We start from the raw sequence: 26620 nt of genomic DNA on the forward strand, positions 1-26620 counted from the left end.
AAGCAGGTCCCAGCCAAGCTTGCCTCTTCAGTCCCTGCCTCACCACCCACGGCCTGGCTGCCTCCCTGCTCCTGCCCTCTGAGCCCCCTCCTCAACACAGAATGAGGCATCATCCTCAGAAACCAGCCCAGTGGCTTCCTGCTCTGATGGTAGACATACAGCAGAACCAGTTTCTGACATGACATCAGATGAGGCAGCTCCAGTCCCCCAGGTAGGAAAGGCCTCCCCACTCCTGCCACAGGTGGTCCCTCTCTCCAGGATACAGACAGGGAGACCTCTGCATCCTGTCACTTGGACATAACCCCCTTGCCCAAATCAGGGCTTTCCAAGCTATTTTTGTTCTTTTCCTTAGGATCTTCTCTTTTCTAAATTCCAGACATTGTGAGGCCATAAATGGGAGAAAGGACATTTTTCCCTTCTTCCTGGATATTTAATGAGCACCTACTATGTGCTAGGCATTGTCCTAGGTGCTGGAACTATAAATAGTGAACACGGTAGTCAAAGCCCTTCTCTTCTTGGAGTTTTTATTTGAAGGGGGAAGACAGATTAAATAAATAAATTAGTAAAATTAATAGTATGCTATGGGGTGATCATTGTTATTGGGAAGTCAAAAGAGACAGGGACTGCCAGAGTGACACTTAAGCAGAGAAGCAGAGGGGGAAGCTCTGTGTGCTTGTAGCGGAGAGCATCTGGCAGAGGGAACAGCCGAAGCAAAGCCCTGAGGAAGGCAGAGCCAGAAGGATGAGCAGCAGGGACTGAGAGCAGTGAGGTCAAAGTGGCCAGGTCATGGAAGCCTTGGGGCCACTGGAACGACTCTGAGCTGCAAGACATTGAGGGGTTTGGGTGGAAGAGGACATGGACTTGGTGCACAGACTTGGGTCAGGGTGAGGAGGGGACAGTGGAGTGGGGAAGGCGCCCCCAGGGCGGGGAGAAGTGGACTCTGGACCTGCTGGTTAGACAGGTGGGTGCTGCATGTGAGACCAGCTGTCCCAAGGACACAGGGAAGCACATTCGTTTCCTGTGGCTGTGGAAGCAAATACCACAAACCGGGTGGCTTCAAACAACAGAAATCTATTTTCTCCCAGTTCTGGAGACTAGAAGTCTGAAATCAAGATGTTGTGGGTTGAACTGTGTCTGTTCACATTTCCTAGGTTGAAGTCCTGACCCCCAGCACCACCTCATTAGGTGACCGCATATGGAAATGAAAACTTTAAAGAGGTAATTGGGTTAAAATGAGGCCATTAGGGTGAGTCTTAATCCAGTCTGTCCTAATCCAATCTAAAGAAGAGATTGATTCTACTCTTGACTCCCTGGAGTCATAGGAACCCGCAGCCTCTCATGGGCAATATTCGGGTCCCTCCTAGAAAGCCAGCTGGTGAGAACACCTGCTCGAGCCGCTCTTGCTGTCTGGGGTTAGGGGCTGTGTGTGGAGGGAGAGCTAGTACCGAATTATGACACCGTGGGCAGCCCTGGTGGCTCAGCGGTTTAGTGCCACCTTCAGCCCAGAGGGTGGTCCTGGAGACCTGGGATCAAGTCCCACGTCAGGCTCCTACATGGAGCTTGCTTCTCCCTCTGCCTGTGTCTCTGTCTGTCTCTCTCTCTGTCTCTCATGAATAAATAAATAAATAAAATCTTTAAAAAAAAAAGAATTATGACACCGCTTACAAAGACACTAGGGGCTGGTGAGTATGCAGTTAGCTCCCCACAAATGCTCCCACCTGGGCTGCAGCTCTGGTAGCTACTTGGTACCCCTCCCCCCAGAAAGAAGCGCACAGAGACAGCACAGCAATCCTGGAGTACCTCGGAAGACCTGCCTCGCTCCGGGTGGGGAGGCAGCCTGCAAAGTGCTCGACCCAGCATACTGCCTCAACAGCCTGCGTACCCCCTAATTTTCGGGTGAAATGTTTTCCTGCTGAGCTGTACTGCAGTCGTGTGCATCTTTGGTTGGCAAAGTGAATCCTCCCTCTACTGCTCTGTGTTTTTTTCTACGTTTCTGTTCCAGTGGTTCTTTCTTCCTCTTTTATCTGGTTGATGATTTGTGGCTTTTTTTTTCTTCCAATTGTTTTAACTTCTGTAAAATAAACACCTGATAACCGCAGTTTTTACAGAGGTAGATCTCCTTTTGTAGCATGAACAGCCACTTCTAAATCCCTCTGGGTGGGGTTTAGATTTTTTTAAAGATTTTGCTTATTAATTCATGAGAGAGACAGAGAGAGAGAGAGAGAGGCAGAGACACAGAGGGAGAAGCAGGCTCCCTGCAGGGAGCTTGATGTGGGACTTGATCCCAGGACCCTGGGATCACGACCTGAGCAAAGGCAGGTGTTCAACCACTGAGCCACGCAAGAGTCCCAGGTTTAGATATTTTAATCCTGGGTTCTCTTGAAGGCATGTGCAGAGACGGGGAGCTATATACTATTCCAGTGGGGAGTGGTTCTAAATGACACATGGGCCTCATAGATTAGGAACCCAGTAAAATAACTCAAGGCAAGAATAGAACCCCCCTACCCCGTCAGCTTCCTCCAAGGTCTCATTTGATCTTCTAACCAGTTATTCAAGGCACTAGGGTCTCTTGCAACACTCAGGTCCCTTCTCACCTGAACCCTGACACACTGATGCCCCCGCCTGGGGAGTCAGAGAAAAGGCATGTGTGGCAGCATCCAGCCGACATGCTGATGCTGAAGTCTGAGACATTTCTCCAAATGACTTGCTTCATTAAAAGTGGGGCTTCCCAGGGTGGTACAGCCAAGGTGAGTTTGGGGTTCATTCCCAACCACATCCAGCTTGAGGCCTGGGGCACACCGGCTAGCCAGCTTAGGTGGTGAGGGTGGTGTGAGAGCAAAGGCAATTTAGAAAAAAGTCCAAATCTCTTAAAGAAGATGCTTAGGAAGGAAGCCAACTCAGAGGCGTGCAACTCCAAGTGTGGTCCTCAGAGCAGCAGCATCAGCAGCATCTCGAATCTTGTTAGACACCCAGAATCCCAGGCTCCACTCCCAAACTCCTGAGTGAAAGCATGTGCCTTAGCAAGACCTCTGGTGATTCTCAGGCACATCCAAGTTCAAGGAGCCCTGCTGAGACTGGAGGTGCTCACACTTGATGGCACCAGGACTCCTGTGGGGACACAGGTGGCTGCCCCTGTAGCAGGTATGGACTCAGGTGTGGGTGGGATCCCAGGATCTGCATTCCCAAGTTCCCTGAGTGTGGCCTTCCTTCCAGCTCTGATCTAGCATCTGCCTGGAGCCGCAGACTTGGCTGCACTTTGGAGTCATCTGAAGGACACTTGGACCCATGTCCCAGACACCCTTCTCCTCCCAAGTCTGGTCTGTGATGCAGCCCGAGTGGAGGCTGCACCTGGAACCTGGTGCCCCAGACAGCAGCTCCATCCATACTTGCCAGAGAACACATTGGCGATGCCCTGCTACTCCAAGGCCCAACCCCTCACCCCCACCGCGCACAAGAAAGAGACTCCTGCCCCTGGCATCTGCTTGGCTATGTTGAGAGCACACAAGCTTTATTCAGCAATAATGGCAGTTATTTCATGAGAATGAGCTGCATGACAGCGAGAATGCTGTTGTCTGCACAAAGTCTGAGAGCGAAGATTACGGCAACAGAGCTTCACACCCTCATAGCCCTGCCCCCTCCCCCCCAAACGGGCCCCAGTTGCTCCCTGCACTCCTGCGGGGCTATGGGGGGCCTCACTGTGGTCTCTCTCTGCACCTGTACCTGCCCTCTGTGCAAGTTCTCCCCCCCGCCCAACAGGCTCCCTCCAGTCCTGCCTCCTCCTTCTCAAGGTCACCCCTGGGGGCAAGAACACCAAACCCCACAATGAACCCAAGTCGCCACTGGCTTGCTCCTCCTTTGCTGCGAGGCCTTTTCCTCAATGGAAGTGAACATAGTCTCAGTAAAAGCAGGCACTATTTATAAAGCACTCTGTGCTCCTGAAGCATCAGCCCTGTCCACCCCAAACCGCCCCACCCCCACCCCCCACAAGCAGGCAGGAAACAGTGTGTTGTTTAGAACAGGCCCTAGGAGCCACATGGACAGCACTCAAAGGGAAGGGTCAGGCCCAGGAGCTACAGAGGCCAAGTGGAGAAAGTCTGGTGTCATTTTAGTTCTAATTCAGGACACAGCAACCGACATAACTGATACAGAAGACGTCATCTGAGACACCTGTGTGACACGTATGATGTGTGCATCTCTGTGTGTGTATGCATGTGCTTGTCTCTGTATGTTTGAGCTTTTGTGATGTAGCCTTCACCATTGGTAACCTTCCTCCCAGTTCTCTGACCTTGGCAGGGCCACGCTGGGGAGGGAAGCTTGGACCCTAGATGGATGGCAGAAGTGCCCATGTGGGAAGGATGCGTGAGGGGCAGCCAGGCACACCTGGGAGAGAGGAGGCACCCCGTTGAGTGTCAGGGCCCTGTTTAGGGTTCTTCAAAGGCAACGGGTGGAGTAGGGCTGATGGAGGAGGTCTTACGGCAGAGGCTGGACTGTACAGATGGATGGATGGCAGGGATGTAGGGCTGAAGGGGGGGGTGGCGGCAGCTGGAAGTACAGATGTGTGGCCAGCAGGGTGGACAGCCGAGCCCATGTGTACCCCTCCTGCTTGGTGGCATGCACCACCCTGTCTGAAGTGCCCAGTTCGTGGTCAGTTAACGCTAAGATGGGACTGGGGGGTGCTCACACAGTGTAAGTTTTGACGGATTTGTAGAGGGGTGGCAGCAGCCCGTGGTTCTCCCGGACAACCTCCAGGTACTCAGATGGAGTCTCCAGCAAGAAGGGCCCGCAGCACATCTGGCAGCAGCACCGGACCCCAGCAGGCGGCTCCGGGTTCTTGTCAGACATGGGGGAAAAGTCAAAATCAGCCACCTATGGTGAACAAAACCCCATGGGTCAATCACCCGCCTGCCAGACCCCCTTTAGGTGGCCTTACGAGCTCAGCTACCTGGTGGCACAGGCACACAGTGCTTTGCTATGCCACTGGCTTTTCTGCTCTCTGGTCCTCCCTCTTTGGGTTGCCCTCCCCCTTTCCAGCTCAAGGGCACGACTGCAAGGCAAGGGGTGAGCACAGCCACGAGTCAGATGGAAAGAAGTCAACTCAATTTGGTCCACCTATGAATGTGTCTTGGGTACATCACCCCCAGCCCTAGGACCCTGCTCTGACATCCAGACGCCCACTAGGTGCCCCTCTTTCAGTGAGGGCCCTGTGGTCCAGCCTCCACACTCCTGAGCACCCACCTCTACCATGTCCTTCTGATGAGCGGCATTCCGTAGGGTCATGTACATGATGAAGGCCAGCATCATGGTGATAAGTGTGGCACATGGAAAAGCAAAGACAGCTGGCTGGATGCCTGGGGAAGAGACAGGGTAAAGTCACAGGGCTGGACAATTGGTGGTGAAGGCTTGCTTTCTGACTGCAGTGGGGAACAGAACAATCAACCCCACAAGAGCTGTTTTTTCCTTACATACACGCATCCCAACTAGGCAAGCCCAATGGGTGAATCCTGGATTCTACATAAACCAAGTTGGGTGTGTTAGCATTTTAAGAATTGTCCACATTACTTGACAAGAGGTGCACCCCGAGTGTGGGCTGGACTTAATGATTTGCCCTAACAAATAGCACAGGATAGAAGTGATGGCTTCTGAGTCCAGGCCATCAAAGAAATCATAGCTGCCTCCTTATTCTCTTGGGTGACTTGCGTTGGAGATGGGGAAACATGTTGTAAGGATACCCTGCGACCCTGTGACCTATTGTACCTGCCTGCCCTCCACCAGCTCTAGGCTCACGGCCTGCCCCTGCTGCCAGGAGGCTGTGTGATGGAGCAGGGGGTACCTAGGGTCTGCAGTTAGGCGGCCCTGTGTTCGAACCCCGGCTGAGCAAGCTCCCTGATGCTAATGCTGCCCCACGAGGCTGCTTCAGGGATGCCACGAGGTGAGGGGTGGGAGTGTGCCAGATGCATGGCAGGTGATCTGCACTGTGGGTCCCCCTCATACTTCCCCAACTCTGCCCCGGGTGTAGACGTTGCAATATGCCAGGAGGCTCTGCTTTCAAGGGAAAGGCAACATGGAAATATCTGGAATGCTGTCTGCTCTGTAGGATTCAGGGGGATCCTGGGCATCCAGGGCTCAGGAGGGGCTGAGGGAGGCAGGGCCCCAGGCCCTCAGTGATGCCCTCAAGGCCAGCCAGGGCCCAGAGTGGAGCACAGCATCTGCCCAGTGGCTCAGACAGAGACTGGGGACATGGGAAGAGACAGCAGCAGCATCTGGTGTCCTCGCAGGTCTGACCCTGGGGCCAAGAGCAGCTGGCAAGGTTTCTCTGTGTACCCTAAAAGCTGGGACCTGGCTGGGCACCTGTGAGGCCACCCCTCAGGGTTCTGGGATCCCACTTTCTCCTCTATGTAAGGGAGTGCTTTTCTGGGGTCACAAGAGTACCCCCTGGAAAAGAAGGGTAGAATTTCACACTATCATCAGCTAATCCTCTGTAAGCCAGTGGCTGGGGCTGACTGTGGTGACTCGGCATTCCAAAGGAAGTGACCAAAGGTCCTAAGAGATAATAGGACCCTCACTTCACACTTTCTGAGCAGCTCCCACTCCCTGGGGGCTAGTTTAGTGGCCAACAGTGCGGGATCTGGGTGATGGCGGAGAAGGGAGTACTGTGATTGTGGGGTCTTATTTAGAGGAGGAGTGCTCACGACGGGGACAGTGTGGCATTGGTAATATGTGGGAAGGAAACCGGGGACGATGACGGTGGCAGCAAGTGAGAGTTGAGCTGTCTTGATGCTGAGCACCACGGATCGATGGCCCTGGTCCATACAGTGGGTGTTGGGGCCGGTGGGAGGGGTGCTGACGGTGGTGTGGGCAGTGGTACTGACAGCTGTCTGTTGGCTCTGGATGGTCCTTCCAGCACTGTGTGCGGATAATGGTGGCAGAGCCGGTTGGTCAGGTTGGCCACTGGTATTGCGAGTGGTGTTGGTGTCGAGGGTGGTGTTGGCAGAAACCAGGGGTCCTAGGGCTGCCTGGTGATAGCACTGGTCGTCTGGGGGAGCTAATGGGCACTTAGTCAACAACGTTGGTTGGGCCAGTAGGTTTAGTGATGATTCCCTCGGTGGTGGGTTGGCTGCAGGTGATGGCGCCAGGGTTGACTGTTTTTTTGCTGCCTGTGTGGCACTGGAGCAGAAGGCAAGATGTCACTTACTGGAGGGCCACACCTGGATCCTGTGGTACTGATGCGTCTTACTGATGACATTCTCAGCCCGGATGCTGAAGCAGTAGTCCCCCGGATCCCTGAAGGTATGGGTCAGGTTGTATGCTGTGGTGGTCACGGACACCGGGTGGCATTCCCCTTCCTCCAGCGGGAGGCACTCGGGCTTGAGCCGCCAGCACACAGTCAGGGGGGGGCTGTGGGGAAATGGGAGTGGGTTTTCAGAAATGGCTCAGGGAGGGGTGTGGGCACAGAGCAAGTCTGAGAAAGGCCAGACAGCCGTGAACTTTAGTGTTCTTTGCAGCACAGAACACCTAGCTGTCCTGGCCTCTGCTTCACACCTCCCGCACGGGGGAACATGATGATAAATAAGAGATACCCCTCACCCACCACAGAAGAAGATGCCAGGCTAGTGAGGCAAACAGGGACAGGCACGGGCTGCTGGATGGGGCAGAATGAGTGCTCCAGTGACACACGGAGTGTGCCGTGGAAGCACAGGGGACAGGTGAGCACATTCTTAATGAGCAAGTCAGGGAGGCCTTTCTGGAGGAGGCACCATTTGAATAGGATCTGAAAGGATAAGCAGATTTTTGACAGGTTGGGAGGGGTGAGGGCAGTCAGGGTTATCCACCTGCCACAGCACGGGCTCAGAGGCTGGGAAACAGCTTACAAGGAATGCTGAGCAGGCAACCCCAGGCCTGAGTAAAACACACCCTCCTGCCACCTCACCATCAGGTCTGCAGCCTGAGTAGCTTCCCACCCCACTTTTCAAGTATTCAGCGCCTGCCCCCAAAGCTCCCAGAAAGCTTTAGAAGCTTCTTCCAGCCCCATGGCTCATCCTCCTCTTTTCTTGGCCGCTTTGCTGCGTCCCCATCTAGCCCTGCTTCCGCGTCCTGTCCCTGTGTTGAAGGGTGGGACTGGTCCTCCCCACAAGAGACCTTGGAGGGCTGAGCCCTGACTGCCAACCTCTGCAGCTCCATCCACCCTTGTGCAGAGAACATGCCCTGCTTCCCAGTAGCTTACTACACACTCAGCCTAACACTCTTGCCAAGAGCCAGGCCAGTTTGCTTTCTCAGGGCTGGAGGCAGGCCCAAGCCACATGCTGAGGGCTTTTCACACGACTGGTTCCTCCCCTGCCTTTGCCTCAATGCCTACACTGCAGACAGCTCCAAGGGGCCCGTGCTTTCCCCGCTGGACCACGGTAATGGAGTTATGCCCACAACTCTCCCATGGTTGCAGGGCAAGGTAGGCACCAGCTTCCATCAGCCCCCAAACTTGGGGCCCCTCAGGGGATGGAGCAGGCTCAGGATCATCCATGGGAGAGCGTGGGCAGGGCAACAAATCACCCACTGTCCGATCGGGGTTCACTCACCTCCCCAGGAAGTTCAAGGTCACTGTCAGCTTTTGGAAGGTCTGAATTAGGGTGGGCCCCAAGACCTGGATGCCTCGTAGGGTTTCTGGAAGGCAGAGAGGGCCCCTGTTAGACCTGATGACTGAGGACAACTGTCTCAAAGTTCTCAGGGCTCAGGGATGTGTGACCACCACCCTGTCCTCCTCCAGGCTCTCTCCCAGGGGCGAGTCACAGATTTGCCCAGGGCATGCCTGGGTCCCTGACAGCAGCAGGTGCTGGAGCCCACTCAGAGTGAGGATGCTGGTAGGGGCGGAGGGGTGGGTCTCTGGTAACCAGGACTAAGGATGGGCTCCAAATAAGCCAAAGTCTGGGAGAGGCAGGTTTGGGTGTTTCCCCTCTGCAGAAGCCTGAGGCCACCCAGCCCCAGCCATTGTGGCCCGAGACCAAAGAGCAATGTGGACCGCCAACTCACAGCACAGTGTCTGGCCACAGGCTCAGGCTCTGGGAGCTAGCAGGCCTGGGTTCAAATCCAACTCCACCTCTTGGTGGCCATGTGACCTCCACTGGGCCTTCAGTGACCTCTTAGAGGGGGGATAATGACCAGCTGCTCAGAGGGCTGCCCCAGGGGAACGTGAAGAGAGGATGTGCACCCAAGCTCAGTCCCATGCCCAGCTGGAGCCACTCTGATCTTCATGGGATCCAACCCTGGAAAGAGCGCTGCCCAGGTCTCCTCAAGGTGGCCAAATGCTCAACCAGTACCAACCCCCAGAGACGCACCCTGCAGCTTCAGTGAAGCAGAGAAGTCGCCTGTCTTCTGCACAATGCCCTTCCCAGCATTCTGCGTTGCCTGTTCCCACTCTGCCACCACCTTGAGCTTCACAGTGAAAGTTCCAATGATGGAATAGTTGTAATAGACCATAGCATCTTCAGTCACCATCTGGGTGCTGTAAGGTGACAAGAAGGGACTCACATGACCTCTTAGAGTCGGAGGTGTCCACAGAATGACAAGCTCGGCTACCAATGCTTTGTGAGCAAACTGGGCATCCTCACAACAGCAGCCCCCAGAGCCAGCCAGGATGCAAGGTCAGCCATGCTTGTGTGGTCATCTGGCTGCTGGTCATCTTTGTGCTTATAAATGACAGCTGGGAGAACTTCCAGCAACAAGCGCCTATCCCCTGCCAGGAAATGCTCTTCCCCCTTCCACCAGGAATCTAAAAGAGGCCCTGCATTAGAGACAAGGACAATCCTGGGAGGGAAAAAATACAAACTTTGGAATTAAGACCTTCTTGACTTTTCTAGATTTCCTATCTACATAACTCTTAAGTCTTATTTTTCTCATCTGTAAAACAGAATTGTATCTCCATCACAGTTTATGATATGACATATAAAATATTATGCTTTTCCTGCAATTACCTGAATTACTTCAAAAGGAAATCTAATAAAATAAAATATTTGTTGATTTCTCAATGCTCTTTATATATGAAGTTTAACAAACCTTTATCTATTAAATATCTTCCAAATATTTTCTAAACCCAGTTTAGCTTTTGTCTTTTGGTTTGCTTTACTTCTTTCATACTCAGATTTTAAACCTAGTGAGCCAAATCTAGCATTTTTTTCCTTTATAGTTTCTGCCTCTGTTTCTCTATTCTTAGAAATGCTTTCCCCACTGCCAAATTATCCAATTGCAGAGGACCATCAATATTTCAATGTAGTCCTGTTTCATTGTGTTTTTTTTCAATCTCTCTGGAATTGCTTTTAAGGATCAGATTGTGTTTCTTCTAGTTAACCAACTGCCCTAGTGCCATTTATTAAATAGTCTATCTTTACTCACTGGCTAGAAATATCGCTGTTAACATATACTATATGTGTACATAGACTTAGGTTTGTGTCTGCCTTTTCTGTTCTGTTCTGAGGAGCAGCCTTTGTAGCTGCAAATTATTTGTGGCATTTTTTAAAAGATTTTACTTTTAAGTATTCTCTACACCCAACATGGGGTCGAATTCATAACCCTGAGATCAAGAGCTGCATACTCTACTGAGACAGCCAGACACCCCTATTTGTAGTTTTCATAATACATTTATGTATCCATTTCTATTTTTCTCCCCATCTCCACTCATCACCATTCTGCTTTTCTGATTATTTTTCCTTCCGGCAATATTGAGAAATCCTCTCTTCATTTTTTAAGTCTTTTTAAGGTTCTAGGTACAATCTGCAGTTTTATTCACATAAATCCTACCACTTTAAGCTACGTTTATGCTCTTCCAGCTTTAATGTTTTACAACTATTATAAAAGATTTTTTTCTATTGCAATTATATATGGAAAGGCTATGAATCTTTGTTTTGTAACCAGCCATATCAGTAAAATCTCTTTTTAGTTTTAAGATTTTTCATTTGAGGCTTTTGCGTTTTCCAGGTCATCTGTGTGTGATGATTTTTGTTTCTCCTTTATAGAATTTATATTTCTTTTTCTTGTTTTATTTCATTGTCTAGTCAAAAATGTTCCATTATAGCAAAAATAGTAAATAAAGTATTTAATGTGAAAAGAAATGCCCCTAACTAGTATAGAGCCTGTCCCCTGGTTTGAGACAGATTTTCCAGATGTTCCTTATGTTATAAACTACATATATATTTATAATGACATACATTTTTATACATGTATATATGCATTCATGTATATATGTATATGTATATGCATACTTAAACACCAAATTTAAATGAACTATAGAATCTTTGTCACATCCCCAAAATTATACTTTATGGAACATTTATTGGACTTGTATCAAGCTTACAAAATAACTGGAGAGAAGTAGACATCTTTACAATCTTAAGATTCACAATCCTGGACATGGCGTATATTGCCTGTCTACTCAAATCTTTGATATCTCAAATCTTTGATAGCTCTAGTTTTCTTCACACAAGATCTTGCCCATTGTCAGGTAAGTGTGCTCTTAGGTTTATTTTATGTACTATTTTTGTTGTAATTAGGAGGAATCCCCACTTTGTTATTTTAAATGGTTACTGTACATAAGAAAGCATGCTGAGTCTGTAAGTTCCATGGGGCTGAGGAGTGGTACACTAAGCCTTTGATGAATTTGGAAAACTGGTCTCTGTTTCTCTGCCTGAGAAATGTCTTAAGGAATGCCAATGAATGAAAGGTGGAAAAATATGGGATAGAGTAGGAAGGACCATCAGCCAGGGACTTGACCCAAATGGAAACGAGGGGTCTTCACAGAGCACCACCCTCATGGGAGCTTGGGACATCTGTGGGCTGCCTGGACTCAGTGCCTGTCCCCCATTTCCTGACCTGCCTCCTCCAGCCTGGCTTGTTTGGAGAAGGGAAGTCAGGAGAAATGAAGCCAGAACACCTGAGTTCTATGACATGAGTATAATTACATGTGCTGATATATTAGCCAGGTAGGTCTTTCTAGAATCAAATGGAAAAAATGTCCTATTTTGACCTGTCTTAGAGGGATGTTGGGGCACCAATGACCTCCTGTACTAGGTTGTAGGCACCTCAAAGGCAGGTCCTGTGACTGGCTCACTACTGGTCCCCACGTACCCCAAGCTTGACACAGAGTAGGTGTTGAAGGAATGTCTAGAGGCAGAGAGAGTGAGCAGGTGAAGGTAAGAAAGTACAGAGCAACTCTGCATGGGACGGTGGGGCCACCAACCACAGGCCAAAGCTCTGGGGCATCAGTGGGGAAGGACATACCCATCTCCGAAGTCCCAGTTGTAGAGAAATGAGGCAGTCTTGAAGAAGTTGCTTGGGTCATGGAGGAGGAAGGAAACTTTAAGGACAGTCTTGGTGAGGTAAGAGCTGGGCCAGGGCAGGGAGGTGTTCTGGGTGACAACAAGGTTTCCCACGAGGAGCTCTGGGAGAGAGACCAAGGTGAGTGAGTCTTGGTGAGAGGGTGGGAAGGTAAGGCCAGGGAGTGACCTCACATGCTGGCTGGCAGGACAGCCTCTCCCCACACTAACCTTCTATCAGAGTGAGTGGTAGCAGGAGGGGACCCAGCAGGTCACTAAACACATACATCATTGCCCCTGCTTCATGGAACACTGGTGAAGACTCACAGCACACATGTGAGCACACACATCACATGTATAGCCTTGCTCCTGCACCGCTTTTACCAGGATCCCAAACTTTCTAGCACAGAAGATGCCCAGGACCAGGAGGAAATGCACAGGCTTTGAAAGAAATTATCAGGAGAGATTTCAAATTATTAGATGAATCTAGAAAAATTAGCAGTTCTACTGATCACAACTTTACACCCAATGTGCTAGGCTGGGTAAGGACCACTGTTCTGTGTCTGTGTCTCTAAAAAAAAAAAAAAATTAGGAGTTGATTTTTTTCACCCCAAAAGCAGAATGTAAGGTGTGCTCAATAAAATTCATTTGGAAACTGCTGAAAAGTAGGATGAAAAGAAAAAAAACCTCCTGTCAGTCAAACATTAACTATTGTTGATGTTTTGGAGAATTGCAAAGCATTTGTGTGTGTTTAACAGATATGGACACTACATACACATACATATATTAAATACAGTTGAGTAGATTGGTTACTGAAGTTTGTGTTTTGGTTTTTAAATTTTTCTTTTTTAAAAAAAAGATTTTATTTATTCATGAGAAACACACAGAGAGAGAGAGAGAGAGAGAGAGAGAGAGAGAGAGGCAGAGACACAGGCAGAGGGAGAAACAGGCTCCATGCAGAGAGCCTGACACGTGGGACTTGATCCCCAGTCTCCAGGATCATGCCCCAGGCTGAAGGCGGCACTAAACTGCTGAGCCACCTGGGCTGCCCGGATTTTAAAATTTTCTAAGCATGAGTATTCCCCCAGGACATTACAAACTTTGTAAAGGTAATTGCTATTCGTTATACAAATTACACCCATATACTTAACCAGTCCCTTTATGGTTGCGTACTTAGCTTATCTCATATTTTCTTCTGTTGCTATAAACATCACTGCAGTGAACATATTTGTACATAAAACATTACCCAAATGGAAATTTACTTCCTGAAGACAAATTCTTTAACAGATTGTAAACTCTAAGAGAGCAGGGAGGGACGCCTGGGTGGCTCAGGGGTTGAGAGTCTGCCTTGGGCTCAGGGTGCGATCCTGGAGTCCCAGGATCAAGTCCCACATCGGGCTCCCTGCATGGGGCCTGCTTCTCTCTCTGCCTCTCTCTCTCTGTCTCTCATGAATAAATAAATAAAATCTTAAAAAAAAATAAGAGAGCAGGGACTTCCTGGAAGGAGAGAGAAGTAGTAGGGTGGGAGGCTGGAGGGAAGAGAATGAACAGACAAGAGATTGAAACAGTGCATAACCGTTGATACGTATCGATCAGCTGCTCTCGATAGGGTTATGTTAACTTAGACCCCCAGTAGCAACATGTACTTTCTGCGTCCCTTCCAGTACAATGCTGCCAGCAGTGGGTATTAAGCATTTTCTGATCCTTCATTAACATATAACAGAGAAGGGACTAGGAGCCTAATTTGTGTTTAGAGGATTACTAACCAGGTTGGATGTTTTTCTCTGCAGCAAGAGTCTGAAGGCAAATTAGCAAACAGAAAGGGTCCTTACCTGTGATAGGGAGGACAAGGAGGCTTCTCGCCACAGGCTGGCACGTCCAGCAGTCGGCAGCGGTGACCCAGACAGAGATGGGGAAGTCCCCAGGCATGTTCCCCACGGCTCGGATAGCAGAGCTGAAAGGCTCATCAGTCTTCCCCATGAGCAGCAGCGGGGTATGGATCCAGTGGAAGCGGTAAAGGCGGGAGTTGGTGGGCAGGACCAGGCTGCCGTTGTCGTTGGCCACTAGGCTGGCTGTGATGGTCACCTCGGCCCCCGTGGTGGCAGGGCCGTCGGTGGTGAGGTGGAGTTCATACAGCCCTAGAAGCCCAGAGACAAACTATTTCAGGAGAGGCGTGGCAAGGGACCTACTGTCAGCCTCTGGGCTGGCTTCTTCTTCTTTTTTTTTTAAGATTTTATTTATTCATTCATGAGGGACAGGGAGAGGCAGAGACACAGGAAGAGGGAGAAACAGGCTCCCTGCAAAGAGCCCAATGTGAGACTAGATCCCAGATCCTGGGATTACGCCCTGAGCTGAAGGCAGACGCTCAACTGCTAAGCCACTCAAGTGTCCCTAGGCTGGATTCTATTATTCTATTTAACAAGTGGAGAAACTGAGGCCCAGGAAGCTCAAATGACTTGCCCAAGGTTCCTAAGGCTAGTTCATTGTAGGCTGGGATTCGAGGTACCTGGGTGTCTCGGTGGTTGAGTGTCTGCCTTAGGACCGGGAGTTTGCTTCTCTCTCTGCCTAGGTCTCTACCTCACTGTCTCTCATGAATAAATAAAACCTTTTAAAAAACAACAAAATGAAACATTGTAAGCAGAATTCAAACTCAGGTCAAACAGACTCCAGAGAATTTCTTTTTATGCCAGCCAAGCAGAGCATTTCCAGAGCACAAGTCTGATCTGGCCAGACTTATTTTTTAGCTATGCAAATGACTCCCAACATATGTCACAGGAGGGATCACCTTGGCTGCTGCTGCCAAAAAATGCCCTCTAGGGATCCCTGGGTGGCGCAGCGGTTTGGCGCCTGCCTTTGGCCCAGGGTGCGATCCTGGAGACCCGGGATCGAATCCCACATCGGGCTCCCGGTGCATGGAGCCTGCTTCTCCCTCTGCCTGTGTCTCTGCCTCTCTCTCTTTCTCTCTCTGTGACTATCATAAATAAATAAAAATTAAAAAAAATTAAAAAAAAAACAAAAAATGCCCTCTATTACCCACTCTTTCAGACTAGGCTTGGCATGGCAAACAAAATTCTGATCTGAAACCCAAAGCTGAGTCTGGGGTCTTTTAGAGCCCTAAAGTGATAGACAGTGATAGAACAAGCCTTGGGACAAAGGTCCACTCTGATTCAGGCCAAGCCCTCTTCTGTATCTGTAACGGAAGAGGTTCTAGATCTACACTGCCCAACACAGCAGCCACTGGCCACACATAGCTGTGTGTTTCAATTACAATGAAACAAAATTTAAAACTCACTTTCTTAGCCACGGTAGCTGCATTTCTTTTTTTTTTTTTTAAGATTTTATTTATGTGTGAAAGAGAGCAAGGGGGGGGGGAGAGCAGGGAGGAGGGGCAGGAGAGGAGGAAGCAGGCTCCCTATAGAGCAGGGAGCCCAATGTGGGGCTTGATCCCAAGAACCCAGGATTATAACCTGCGCTGAAGGCAGAGGCTTCATCAACTAAGCCACCCAGGTGCCCCATGTAGCTGCATTGCAAGCGCTCAGCAGCAAAGATACAGAATATCTTCATTATCATCAAGGTCCCACCAGACTGCACTGCTCTTAAATGACCTCTGGGATTCCTGCAGAGGCCAAGGCTGGAACTATATACCTCCAGCTGGTTGACTCCTCAGGGAATTTGAACTGAAATATGGGGGATGTAGCTCTTACAGGTTAACTGAGAATCAGTCTTAGAAGATCCTAGCAGAGAACAGGGCCTTGAGCGTTTGGGATGGAGGCCAGGTCAGAGGCCTTTTAAATAACACTCCCTTCCTGATTACCGCATGGAAGGTGACACTAAATATAACCTGAAAATAGAGGAAATAGAAAGTTAAAACTTAAAAATTTGTCTTAAAAATACAAATAATCGGGATCCCTGGGTGGCGCAGCGGTTTGGCGCCTGCCTTTGGCCCAGGGCGCGATCCTGGAGGCCCGGGATCGAATCCCACGTCGGGCTCCCGGTGCATGGAGCCTGCTTCTCCCTCTGCCTGTGTCTCTGCCTCTCTCTCTCTCTCTCTGTGACTATCATAAATAAATAAAAGTTAAAAAAAAATACAAATAATCAGTAACAACCGGTATTACCATGTGTGGGCATTTCCTATTTAAAAGAAAAATTGTGCTCACATTTTGGAATTCTATATTCTAATTGTTGTTTTCAATTCCATATGTGGGCATTTTCTTAAATCATTATTCTTCAACTGCTACCATGTGCATAATATTTTGTGTATAAACAAAGTAAGATTTAAAAAAAAAGGTTTCTTTCCATCATGAAAGTAATATGTATGTATAAAGAATATTAGAAATATCCCATTATCCCACCTCCCGAAAACAGCTGCAACCATACCACAGTCCTCATAGCTCTTCTTCACATGTAGTTTTTAATTGAGATATAATCACACTCTGCACACAATTTTAAATTATTTTATTTTCACATGACAACATATCAAAGGCATATCTGTGGTCACACTAATGTGAATTTCACTCTTGGTTTGATGATCCCTCGGCAGGTAGATCTTTTTTTTCTTCTTTTTTAAAAGATTTTGTTTGTAAGCAATCTCTACACGCAACGTGGGCTCGAACTCACAACCCTGAGATCAAGAGTTGCATCCTCCACTGACTGAGCCAGCCAGTGACCCTAATTTTTTTTTCAAGTAAACTCTATCCCCAATATGGGGCTCAGATTCATGAGACTGAGTCCCATGCTCTGCCGACTTAGCTAGCCAGGCGCCCCAAGCAGGTATATATCTTCATTCCCAGAACTCTTCACTCTTGTCAATAGCACTACTGCACGTCCTGGTGACTATTTTGTTATAATTTGTAAATTTCCTCTTCAGATGAGATTTCTGAAAGGCTCCAGGTTAGAGAGTGTCTAGCCAGCAGACACCTCACCAGAAGAGGTAAGACAGAAGGAAGGCAAAGGGGCTGCAAGCACCTCTCCGCTCATTTCCCCCACTCCCATCCACCTTCCTGGCCTCATGCACCTGCTCCCCAGGTTTCAAGTGCCTCCTAAATGCTGGCAGAACCAAGTAACATAGACCTACTTTCTGGCTCCAGATCTGCACTGAGCAAAAGAGGAGCTGCTAACCACAAGTCACTAAGTTTAAATTAATCAAAGTTAATTACTTAAATTGAATTTGAACCAATACTAAAAAGTCAGTGCCTCAATTACGCTAGCCACATTTCAAGTGCTTCACAGCCAGATGTGGTCAGTAGCTCCTCTTCAGGGCAGATACAGAATATTTCCTTCATCACGCAATGTTCTGCTGGATGGTGCCACTCTAGGGTTCTCCCCTCCCCACACCTACCATTTTCAGCCATCGCATTCTGTTGGGGCCGGAGAGAGAAGCTGTCCCAGGTGTAAGTCTCTAGTCCTTTGCCACTACTCCTCCCATCTGGGTACGTTTGCTTCCTCTCCATCACTACTAGCATTGCTAAAAGCCAGCATTCAGCCATCTGGATCACTGCTTCATCCTTGGCCCTGGCCTTCGGCCTCCAGTCCTCTCTCTCAGCACCATCCATCTCCTGCCGCTACCACCAAGGAGCTTCCTCTACAGCTAATGTTTTCACGGGCCAGCCTCCATGTAGAGTCCGAATTTACATTTTGGCACATCTATGCTGGGGCTGGCCATTTTAACTCTTGCAGTTCCTGTGACATGTTCTGTCCTTCCTAACCTCAGGACCTTTGCACATACTGTCTCCACTGCCATTCTCCACCCACACGTCGGTGGATATAATCTCTTCCAGGAAACCTTCCCCGAACCCCTCGTCCCCTCAGTGTTCTCCAAACAACCTGGGCACACAGTGGTCCCAACCCCAAGTTGACATGAAGGTTTCTTTGTCTCCCTGCAAGCTCCTTGAGGGCAGGGATCATTGTCATCTCCCCATTCACCCAACAGAGTGCTTGGCACATAGGTTCAACACTGCTGCTGCCCAAGAGAGATAAGAGGGACCAGCCCCCAGGAGACCATTTACCTAGGTGGTACTGACTGACCCCCTTCCTTGTGCTCCACTCTACAAGCGCTGGGGGAACCCAGAAGTGCAGGACATGCTTCTTGCCCTCAGGGAGCTCACTAGAGATCTGTCGGACTCAGCAAATCTGTGACGGGAGCATGTGTGCGCCTCAACTGCATCCCATTAGCCTTGTGGCAGTGTCCCCTGCCTACTCTAGACTCCTGTTCCAGGTTCCCTCTGTCCACATCACATATTTCCTGTTCTGAATCCCCATCTCTAGAGGCATATTTGGATTGTAAAGTCGTTTGGACTGGCACTGAAAAATGGACCTGCAGTATCTTAATCCCAAAGAGAGAATTCTAGATACTATGGCAGAAATTGCTTCAAGAAAACACAGCGTGTATTTTACACTGAGGGACATGAGTCTTCTGAGGTCCCCCATGTAACTACCTGGAATCACCAAGCAAATCTGTACTCCCCCCACTCCCCCCCACCCCCGGGTTGAATTGTCTTCTCCCTCCCTTTGGCTATGAGGCAGCAAGCATTTGGCCAGGCTTCACTGAAAGAGAGGCCATCTCATCCCTTCTCCCTCTTGCTCCCGCCCACCCCCCAGGCGAGAAGCGTGGGCCAGAGCGAGGCTGGCAGGTGGCAGGGACATTCGGCTGCATGCTAATGGCCATCCAGCATCTGCAGCGAGACTGGAGACAAGCGCATGTCAGCGCTACGCAGACCCGTTGCCAGGGGAATGGACTGGCTGGGAGGAGGGAGGAGGTGGGGGGGGGCGCTGTGGCTACAGCTATGTTGCTGCAGACACTGACCCAGCTCCTGGGAGCCCCCACACCTGTCCAGACACAAGGATCTTCGGTGGGCACTTTTTCCCAAGCTTTTTTTTTTTTTTTTTAGCAGATGTTTCACAGCCCCCCGGGTAATGCTGCTTCTCTCTTCCTCAGGGCTCTCAGAAGTGTCCAGGGCATCCAAACTGAAATGGACTGTGAAGGCTTTGCCACGTGTGGCTAAAGGAACCAAGCCCAGGTCCTGTTGCCCTACGAATCTAAACCTATCTTTCTAGGTTTCAGACCCCAGGTGACATGGCCTTGGAGTACAGAGCGGCTAAGGGAGGGGGTTAGGGGTCTCCACAGGTGCGCTGAGTGACCCAGAGCTGAAAGAGCCAAAGCAAAACACCAAGTGGCAATTACCACGAAGCCTGACCCACAGAAGTAGCACTCACTCACTAACAGGCCCTGTGGGCTTCCACTTTGGAGAACGTCTTCCCTGATAACACTGCATGTGGGACCCTGAACATTCTAGAAAATGGCTGCATCAGCTCTTTCACACTGCACATGTGGATAGCCACAAACGCTTCCTAAGTTACCTCTGAACAGCATAACCTGGAATTAACCAATGGTCCGGTACTTGGACTCGGATCTCCATTTCTTGCGTGGGAAGCATCCCATACAGGCTGACCCAGGCCCCAGGAAGGACGGAAAGGGCTTCCAAGTCTCTTTTTTCACATGTGTGAAGGAGGAGGTATGCTCCCCAACCTCATTACCAGCTTATTTTGGTCATATCATGAATAGGCCAGGCTGGGAACCATACAGGACTTCCAAAGAATTAACGTTTTGTTTTCGTTTTGTTTTGTTTCGGCCACGGTGATCATTTCCAGACACATGTAAACCCAATGGACAAGAGTCCCCCACCTCTACACGAAATTTATAGGAGGGAAGCAGGTAATCCTGACCAAGCATAATTCCCACAAAGTTCTCTTAATTCATCCCTCAGATACAGGTTTTTATTTTACCTTTTGGCTTCTCTTTCACAATTTTGCATTAGATCTCTTCCTCTCTCTACCATTCTTGGGGGAGGGGGGCGTAATGAAGAATGTTGGCTCTTAAACACACGCTCATCCCCAGAGCTGCCACCCGTGCCCCAACAACTCTCCAATCCGGGTTCTTTTTGTTGTTACCGAAATGAGGCAGGAAGGTTGGTGCTGGCCTTTCCAGCGGGGGGGGGGGGGGGGGGGGGGGGGGGGGGGGGGGGGGAGGGGGGCCTGGAGGCACGGACCGGTGGGGAGGGGGGCGGAGGGGGCCCCCAGCAGAACCTGTCAGCTCGGGGTCCATTTTGGAAACCAATCCAAAGACGAAATGGCAGACTGGCCTCTTGGGCTTTCAAATCGCCACCTCCCCGAAGCCAGCACAAGCAGGGGGGGAACCTCTCCAGACAAGATAAGATGCCATTTCAAGGCAAAGACGCTGCTCCGCGGGCAACCTGTCCGTGCTCCCTCGGGGGAGGGGAGGGAGGGGAGGGCTGGGCGTGCGGACCCGCCGCGCACAGTCCCGGTCTCCCCGCGGCGTCCTCCCCGCCCACCCCCAGCCACCCGCAAGGGCGCACCGGCCACCGCGCGGTTCCCAGGGCAGGGCCGATCTGCAGGTGGCAGCAGGAGCCGAGGAGCCCCCTCGAGGGCCGGGCCGACGTGTGGGGAGAGGACGAAGGGACAGAAGAGAGGGCTTCGAGGAGCCGGCTGGCCACCGTCCCCTCCGCCGCGCGCTGCAGAGGCCCCCGGGAGGAGGAAGTGCGTGCAGGGCGCACGGCTGGACAGCCCGGGGAGACCGCCCGAGGAGGGAGGGAGGGCGGCCGGCCGGCGCAGCGCCTTACCTGCGGCCACCCCAGCCGGGGCCAAGGGCAGGAGGCAGGCGAGCCAGAGGACGTGGCTGAGGCGCGGCCAGAGGGCCGGGGCCATGGCTGCGCCCGGAGCGGCTGGAGCGCCGAGGGGACGCGGCTGAGTCGGCGGCGGCGGCGGCGGCGGCGGCCGCTCCTCCGGCGCGCGGCGCGGGCAGTGCGGGGAGGTGCGGGCGCGGCGCTCGCTCGTCCTCGCCTCGAGACGCTGTGGCTGCGCGCCGCCGCCGCGCCGACCCCGGCCCACGTCAGCCGCGCCGCGCCCCCTCCCCGCGTCCCTCCCTCGGCGCCGCTCCCCTCGCCGCACCCCTCCTTTCCCCTAGAACCCCCGCCTCCGGGAGTCCGCGCTCCTGCAGGCTGCGCCGCCTCCCGCGCCCCCTCCCCTCCCCCTCTCCCCCGGTACACCTCTTCCCCCCCAGCCCCCCTCCCCTCCCCTCCCCTCCCCTCCCCGGAGCCGCGCTCTTCCCGTCTGCGCCGCCTCTCGCACCCCCTCCCCTCCCCTCCCCTCCCCTCTCCCCCGGTACACATCTTCGCCCCCCAGACCCCCCGCCCCGATCCTCCCCTCCCCAGAGCCGCGCTCCTGCAGGCTGCACCGCCTCCCGCTCCCCCTCCCCTCCTCTCTCCCGCCGGTACACCTCTTCCCCCCCAGTCCCCCGATCCTCCCCCCCTCCCCTCCCCTCCCCTCCCCGGAGCCGCGCTCCTCCCGCCTGCGCCGCCTCCCCGCGTCCGCGCCCGCCGGCTCTGACTCAGCGTCCCCAGAGGCGCGCGCCCCGCTGCACAGCCGCGCAGGTCCCTTTGCATTCTCCTCCAGGTGCCATTTCCCCTCTCGACGCACACGATTCGGCGATGCGGCTCCTCTTTCACGTGGAGCTGTGCGCCTGCCGGCCCCGGGGCAGAGGGCCTGCAAACGCCTCCTGTCCCTCCTGGGATGCACTACAGACGCTGAGACTCCTGTCATTCCTCAGTTGACCCTCTCTGTGCCAGCTGTGAAACGGCTCATGCTCACAGCTGGGCCCACAGTGCCGGCGCTGTCTCGGCGGGCCTTGTGAGACTCAGGCGCAATGAGGAGTGGCCGGGCCCTTTCTAGCCCTGCCGCGATAAAGCGAAGCATGTCTTTCTTCCTAGAAGGTGGCTGTGCCTGTCTGGCCTTCACGACTGGAAGCTGGCAGCCTGGATCCTTGTCCCACCTCTGCCTTTGCTTAACTCTGTACCTGGGCAAGGGATCCCACCTAGAGGGAGGGGAATTGGACGACCCCTCTGGCCTGGTGGGCCCTGATGGACCACGACTTGAATCACAGCATGGGAGTGAAGACACCTACAGGTATGGCCTCTGTCTCTGTGACAGCTGTGGCCTCCACTGAAGATAGGCCCAGTGGCCACACTGCCATCTCACGCTAATGGAGGCCGGACAGATTTGAATGACACGCCCCCCCCCCCCCCCGGAAAGTTAAAAGTGCTAGACAGGGGTCACCGCTCAGTAGCATCAATCACCATCCTGGGGACAATACCAGGCCTATAAAGTAGGAGACTTTGGATTCTCCCTGAGAGTTATGTGACCTTGGGAAAGTCACTTTCCTCTGAGTCCCTCACTTTTCTTTAAAATGGAAATTGTCCCGTAGTAAGAATAAAATGAGTTAATACATAGAACAGTGCTTCAGACATTGCACTCTATCAGTACTGGCTGTCATCATTAGAATTGCTTTCAGATCTGGGAGAGTTTTGCTTGTCCATCAGGAATTGAGAAAATTATGGTTGGAAAAAAATAGTATAGTAGTAATAGTAGTTTAAGGTTATAAACCGAGTTTCAAATATTTAACATCATTCAAAGGTTTGGTTCTTAATGGCTTTTAAAACAAACTTAATGCAGGGGGAGCCGGCTGGCTCAGTGGGTGGAGCATGTGACTTCTTCTTGGGGTTAAATTGAATCCCCATGTTAGGTGTAGAAATTACTTAGAAATAAAATCTTCAAAAAAAATGTTTTAGGGCCACGTGGGTGGCTCAGTCAGTTAAGTGTCTGCGTTGGGCTCAAGTCTTGATTTCTGAGTCCAGAAGTCAAGCTGCAAGTTGGGTTCTCTGCTTAATGGGGCGTCTGCTTCTCCCTCTGTGCCTCCTGCTCATGCTCTCTCTCAAATAAATAAAATATTTTTTTTAAATAAAATCTTTTAAAAAATAAAAATAACCTACTAAATGCAGAAAACGAAGTAACAAAATTTAGCTTTTTTATGTGTAACTTGATTGGATTGAATAATAATTTTACAGTAGTCGCAGATAGCCTTATCTATGTTACAGAAGCCACCCTGCAAAGCCTGCAAAGGCCACCCTGAAACTGATGATCAGATTATGAGGTTATTGGGGGGGGGGGAATACAGTATTCTGAGTATTTCCCCTGGCGAAATTATTACAGTATTATGAGTTAGTGAATTGGGGGAGGGGAAGTGGGAGGAACAGTTGTCTTTTTACATTGGGCCTTAAGAAAGTTGTCTCTGAGGAGGTACATCAAAGACGTATCATCATCAAAGACGACAAGGAGCCAGCTTTGTGCCTCTGAGGAAAACATTTCAGAGGTCAGAGGTGGGCATGAGGCATAGCAAAGCCACTATGGCTAGGACATGAAGAATGAAGTTGGGAGGTACAAAAGGCCAGGGAATGAGTATGAGCTGCAAAGTCTCTGGCGGGTTTTAAGCAGAGGAGGGGCATGATATAATTTCCCCAATAGGGATGGAATTGACAGTGTCTCTGACCTCCAGTTCAGGAGATAGACAAGAAAACAGGTAAAAATCAGGGATCCCTGGGTGGCGCAGCGGTTTGGCGCCTGCCTTTGGCCCAGGGTGCGATCCTGGAGACCCGGGATCGAATCCCACGTCGGGCTCCCGGTGCATGGAGCCTGCCTCTCCCTCTGCCTGTGTCTCTGCCAGTCTCTCTCTCTCTGTGACTATCATAAGTAAATAAAAATTTAAAAAAACATAACAGTATGTTGGATTCTTTGCTAGGAGAAGGTAAGGCCACAGGAAGTGTTGGGATTTTGCCAACAGTAGAGCTAGGCTTAACTATAGGTCTTCAGCCTGTGCAATTAATCTGAAACTTACCAAAGGATTTGTCTACCTCCTGCTTTTTTCTCCACCCCCTTCCCAACAAAGGTTAGTAAAGAACAGCTGTTTGCACACTGATTTTAGCCCTCAGATTATTCCACCTTCCCCAACTTTGGACCTATTTCTCTTGGGGGTGTTGGTGGTAGTAGTAGAGAGGATTTTGCTTGCCAGATCTTTTTCCATGGGGAAAAGATGTTCTGACCCATTTTATTTCTCCCAGCTCAGACATAAGTAACAAAGACATCCACATAAAATCCCAGCACTTCAACAGAGGCTTGTTCTTGAGTGGCAACATTTTTAAACATGCAAGGAGCATGCTTCTGAATAGTGCACCTTTCTTCCAAAATATCTTGCAGGTATTGCAAGCTGCATTTATTACAAGGTGTGAAATGTATGTATCTGGGAAGGGAACACAAAGACTTTGGTAACTTAGTGATGATGGGGGGGTGGGGAGGAGTTAAGATATTGTCAGGAAAGGGCAGGAGGTGAAGCAAGGTCTTGGAGGTGGTGGAGATAGGTCATCCCTTTAACCCTCTGTCCATCTAACATGGTAGCCATGGATTACCAGGAGCCAGACGCTCACTAGTCAACCATTCTCCTTGATGGAGTCATAGAAGAGGCCCAACAGTATTTTTCCCTTCTAAGGCCTCTTGGTCCAACCCATGCCATCTCACCTGGACATCAGGGCGTTCTGCCCCACTCCCCCTCATCACTGCTCTGTCCTGGCCTGAGACATCTGCCTGCCAGGTAGGAGCTTACAGAAAGAGAAGCCTCTGGGTGATGTGGCTGCAGAACAAATGATCAGGCTGGCCACCTCCGAGCAGAATACCAGGGCTTTCCTTTGCTTACAGGGTCTCGTCTGTTTCCAGCTTTAGCGTTCCCAAGGCCCCTCTTGCTTCTTCCCCTTTCAACCTGTTAACCAGCCCAGGAAGGGAGGAGGGAGGAAACCCCGCTCGGCCAGCCACATTCAGTTCAGTGACGGACTCTTCCTAGGCCCGACCGCCGCCTGCTAAGGGAGCTGCTTGGGTACCCACCGCCGCGCAGCAGTCCCCGCTCTGCCTCACATCCCGCCCAGGCCCGGCTCGCACCGGAAGATTCCCGGCACCTGCAGGCCCCTCCAACCTTGCTGGCGGCCCCGCCCCCGCAGGCGGAGGTTTAAAGAGCCGGGCGGCTCCAGCCGGGTGCAGTGCCCCTCCCTGCTCCCGCCGCCCGCCCAGGCCGCACCCACTTGGGGGCGGCGCGCCCGGGCCTATTTCTCCCGCGGCGGGCGCGGCTGCTTTAAGCGGGGGCGGGACTGCACCGCGGCTGCAGCGGCGGCGTCGGGGGCGTCGGGGCCTCGGCTTTGCTGGGGGTCGCGGGCTGGTTCTGCAGGGGGCCGGCCGCCGAGATCAGGGTAAGCGCGGGCCGGCGCGGGCGAGCGCGGGAGGGCGGCGGAACGACCCCGGGAGGAGCGCGCGGCGGCCCGAGCCGGTGCGGGGGGGGGGGGGGAGGGCGGCGTGGGGAGGCCTCTGCGGCGCAGCGGCTCCGCGCAGCGACAGAGATAGGCTCGGTGCACCCGGTCCCCCCGGCCCTCCCCTCCTGGCCGCCGCCGGTGTCCAGCCCGGCCGGCCGGGGTCGGCGGCCGCCCTGTAGCCTCCTGCTGCTTGTCCGCGCTGGGGAGCTCGGGAGGCGGAGGGCCAGCGGCGCGAGAATTGGCCCTCGGCGCTCGCCGTAGCACGGCCTGGAGGGCGGACGCTGGGTGTCCGGAGACGGCGACAAAAGGAGGGAAGCGCAGAACCGTTTGAGACCGGGGAGGGAGAGCGTGGGGTTGGGGCCTCGTTTCCCCAGAGGCGCCCCGGGCCAGCCAGGCACCTCCCGGCCTCCACGCCGGCCCCTGGCTCGCCGAGCCCGGCGCGGAGAACGAAGGTAGCGGCAGCGACAGCGCCCCCTCTGGCCCGGCGGCGCCGCCTCAGGCTCTCGGCGCGGCGCTGCGGGGCGGGGCGGGGTGGCGCGGCGCGGCGGGGCCGTTTGTCCCGGCGCGGGCGCTGCGCCGGCTCCGGCCTTCCCACCTGGGCCGGGACGCGGTGGCCCATGGAGGCCAGCCCCGGGCCCTCGGCCCCCGGCGTCTTGGAGCCGCTCTCCCACTGACCGGCGTGATGGGCGGTGTTCCCTCCTCAGCGCCCCCGACCCCAGGCCCGGCGGGACGCTGGGCTGGGCCTCCGGGGGGCCCCGGGGAGTGGAAGAGTGGATCACTTCGGTTGGACGAGGGGGGGCGGGGTCCAGGCCTTGAAGGAGTTTGGGCACGACCGCAAGGTTCGTAGGCACACGGGGAGGCCCCGACCCTGACTCTTGGGTCCCAGGGGATGAGGACGGGGGTGGGGGTGGGGGCCTTCTGTGTTTGGAGGAGGGCGTGTGACCTGAAAGAGGAAGCAGCCGTCGGGTCGTCCGGCGGGCCTGATGGAACCCCACTCTTGGGTCTCAGGGCGAGAGGAGTGCGATAGAGCAGCAGTCCGGCGTCTCCTCCGTGTCGGAGAAGTGCTTTTGGTGTCTCAGAGAGAGTGGCCCGTGGAGGCTCTGTGGAGTCGGGGTGTCCCCATCA

The 26620-nt window shown here is 52.4% G+C and overlaps 2 protein-coding genes across 8 annotated transcripts in view; one reads left to right on the forward strand and one right to left on the reverse strand.

Annotated features, from left to right (window-relative positions):
- Positions 1-3487: 3487 nt before the first annotated feature.
- TMEM130 (transmembrane protein 130) lies at positions 3488-21147 on the reverse strand. 2 transcript variants are annotated; one of them, XM_055340727.1, is made up of 8 exons: positions 20933-21147; positions 14129-14434; positions 12262-12421; positions 9327-9493; positions 8571-8655; positions 7193-7395; positions 5236-5348; positions 3488-4866 (listed from the first exon to the last, which is right to left on the reverse strand). In XM_055340727.1, the coding sequence occupies exons 1-8, from the start codon at positions 21015-21017 to the stop codon at positions 4678-4680; spliced, it is 1308 nt and encodes a 435-aa protein (XP_055196702.1). In that variant the 5' UTR covers positions 21018-21147; the 3' UTR covers positions 3488-4677. The 2 variants fall into 2 exon arrangements, with proteins under 2 accessions (XP_055196702.1, XP_055196703.1); XM_055340728.1 differs by having other exon boundaries at positions 3488-4830; positions 20933-21145.
- Positions 21148-25353: 4206 nt separating this feature from the next.
- The window catches only part of TRRAP (transformation/transcription domain associated protein), a 116005-nt gene continuing 114738 nt past the window's right edge, over positions 25354-26620 (forward strand). For all 6 annotated transcript variants that reach the window (XM_055339442.1, XM_055339444.1, XM_055339448.1 and 3 more), the window contains exon 1: positions 25354-25435. The gene's annotated coding sequence lies outside the window, so the exon portion shown is untranslated. The remainder of the gene's footprint in view (positions 25436-26620) is intronic.

The sequence above is a fragment of the Nyctereutes procyonoides genome, unplaced genomic scaffold, assembly GCF_905146905.1.
Source record: "Nyctereutes procyonoides isolate TBG_1078 unplaced genomic scaffold, NYPRO_anot_genome, whole genome shotgun sequence".
In the NCBI taxonomy this organism is placed as follows: domain Eukaryota; kingdom Metazoa; phylum Chordata; class Mammalia; order Carnivora; family Canidae; genus Nyctereutes; species Nyctereutes procyonoides.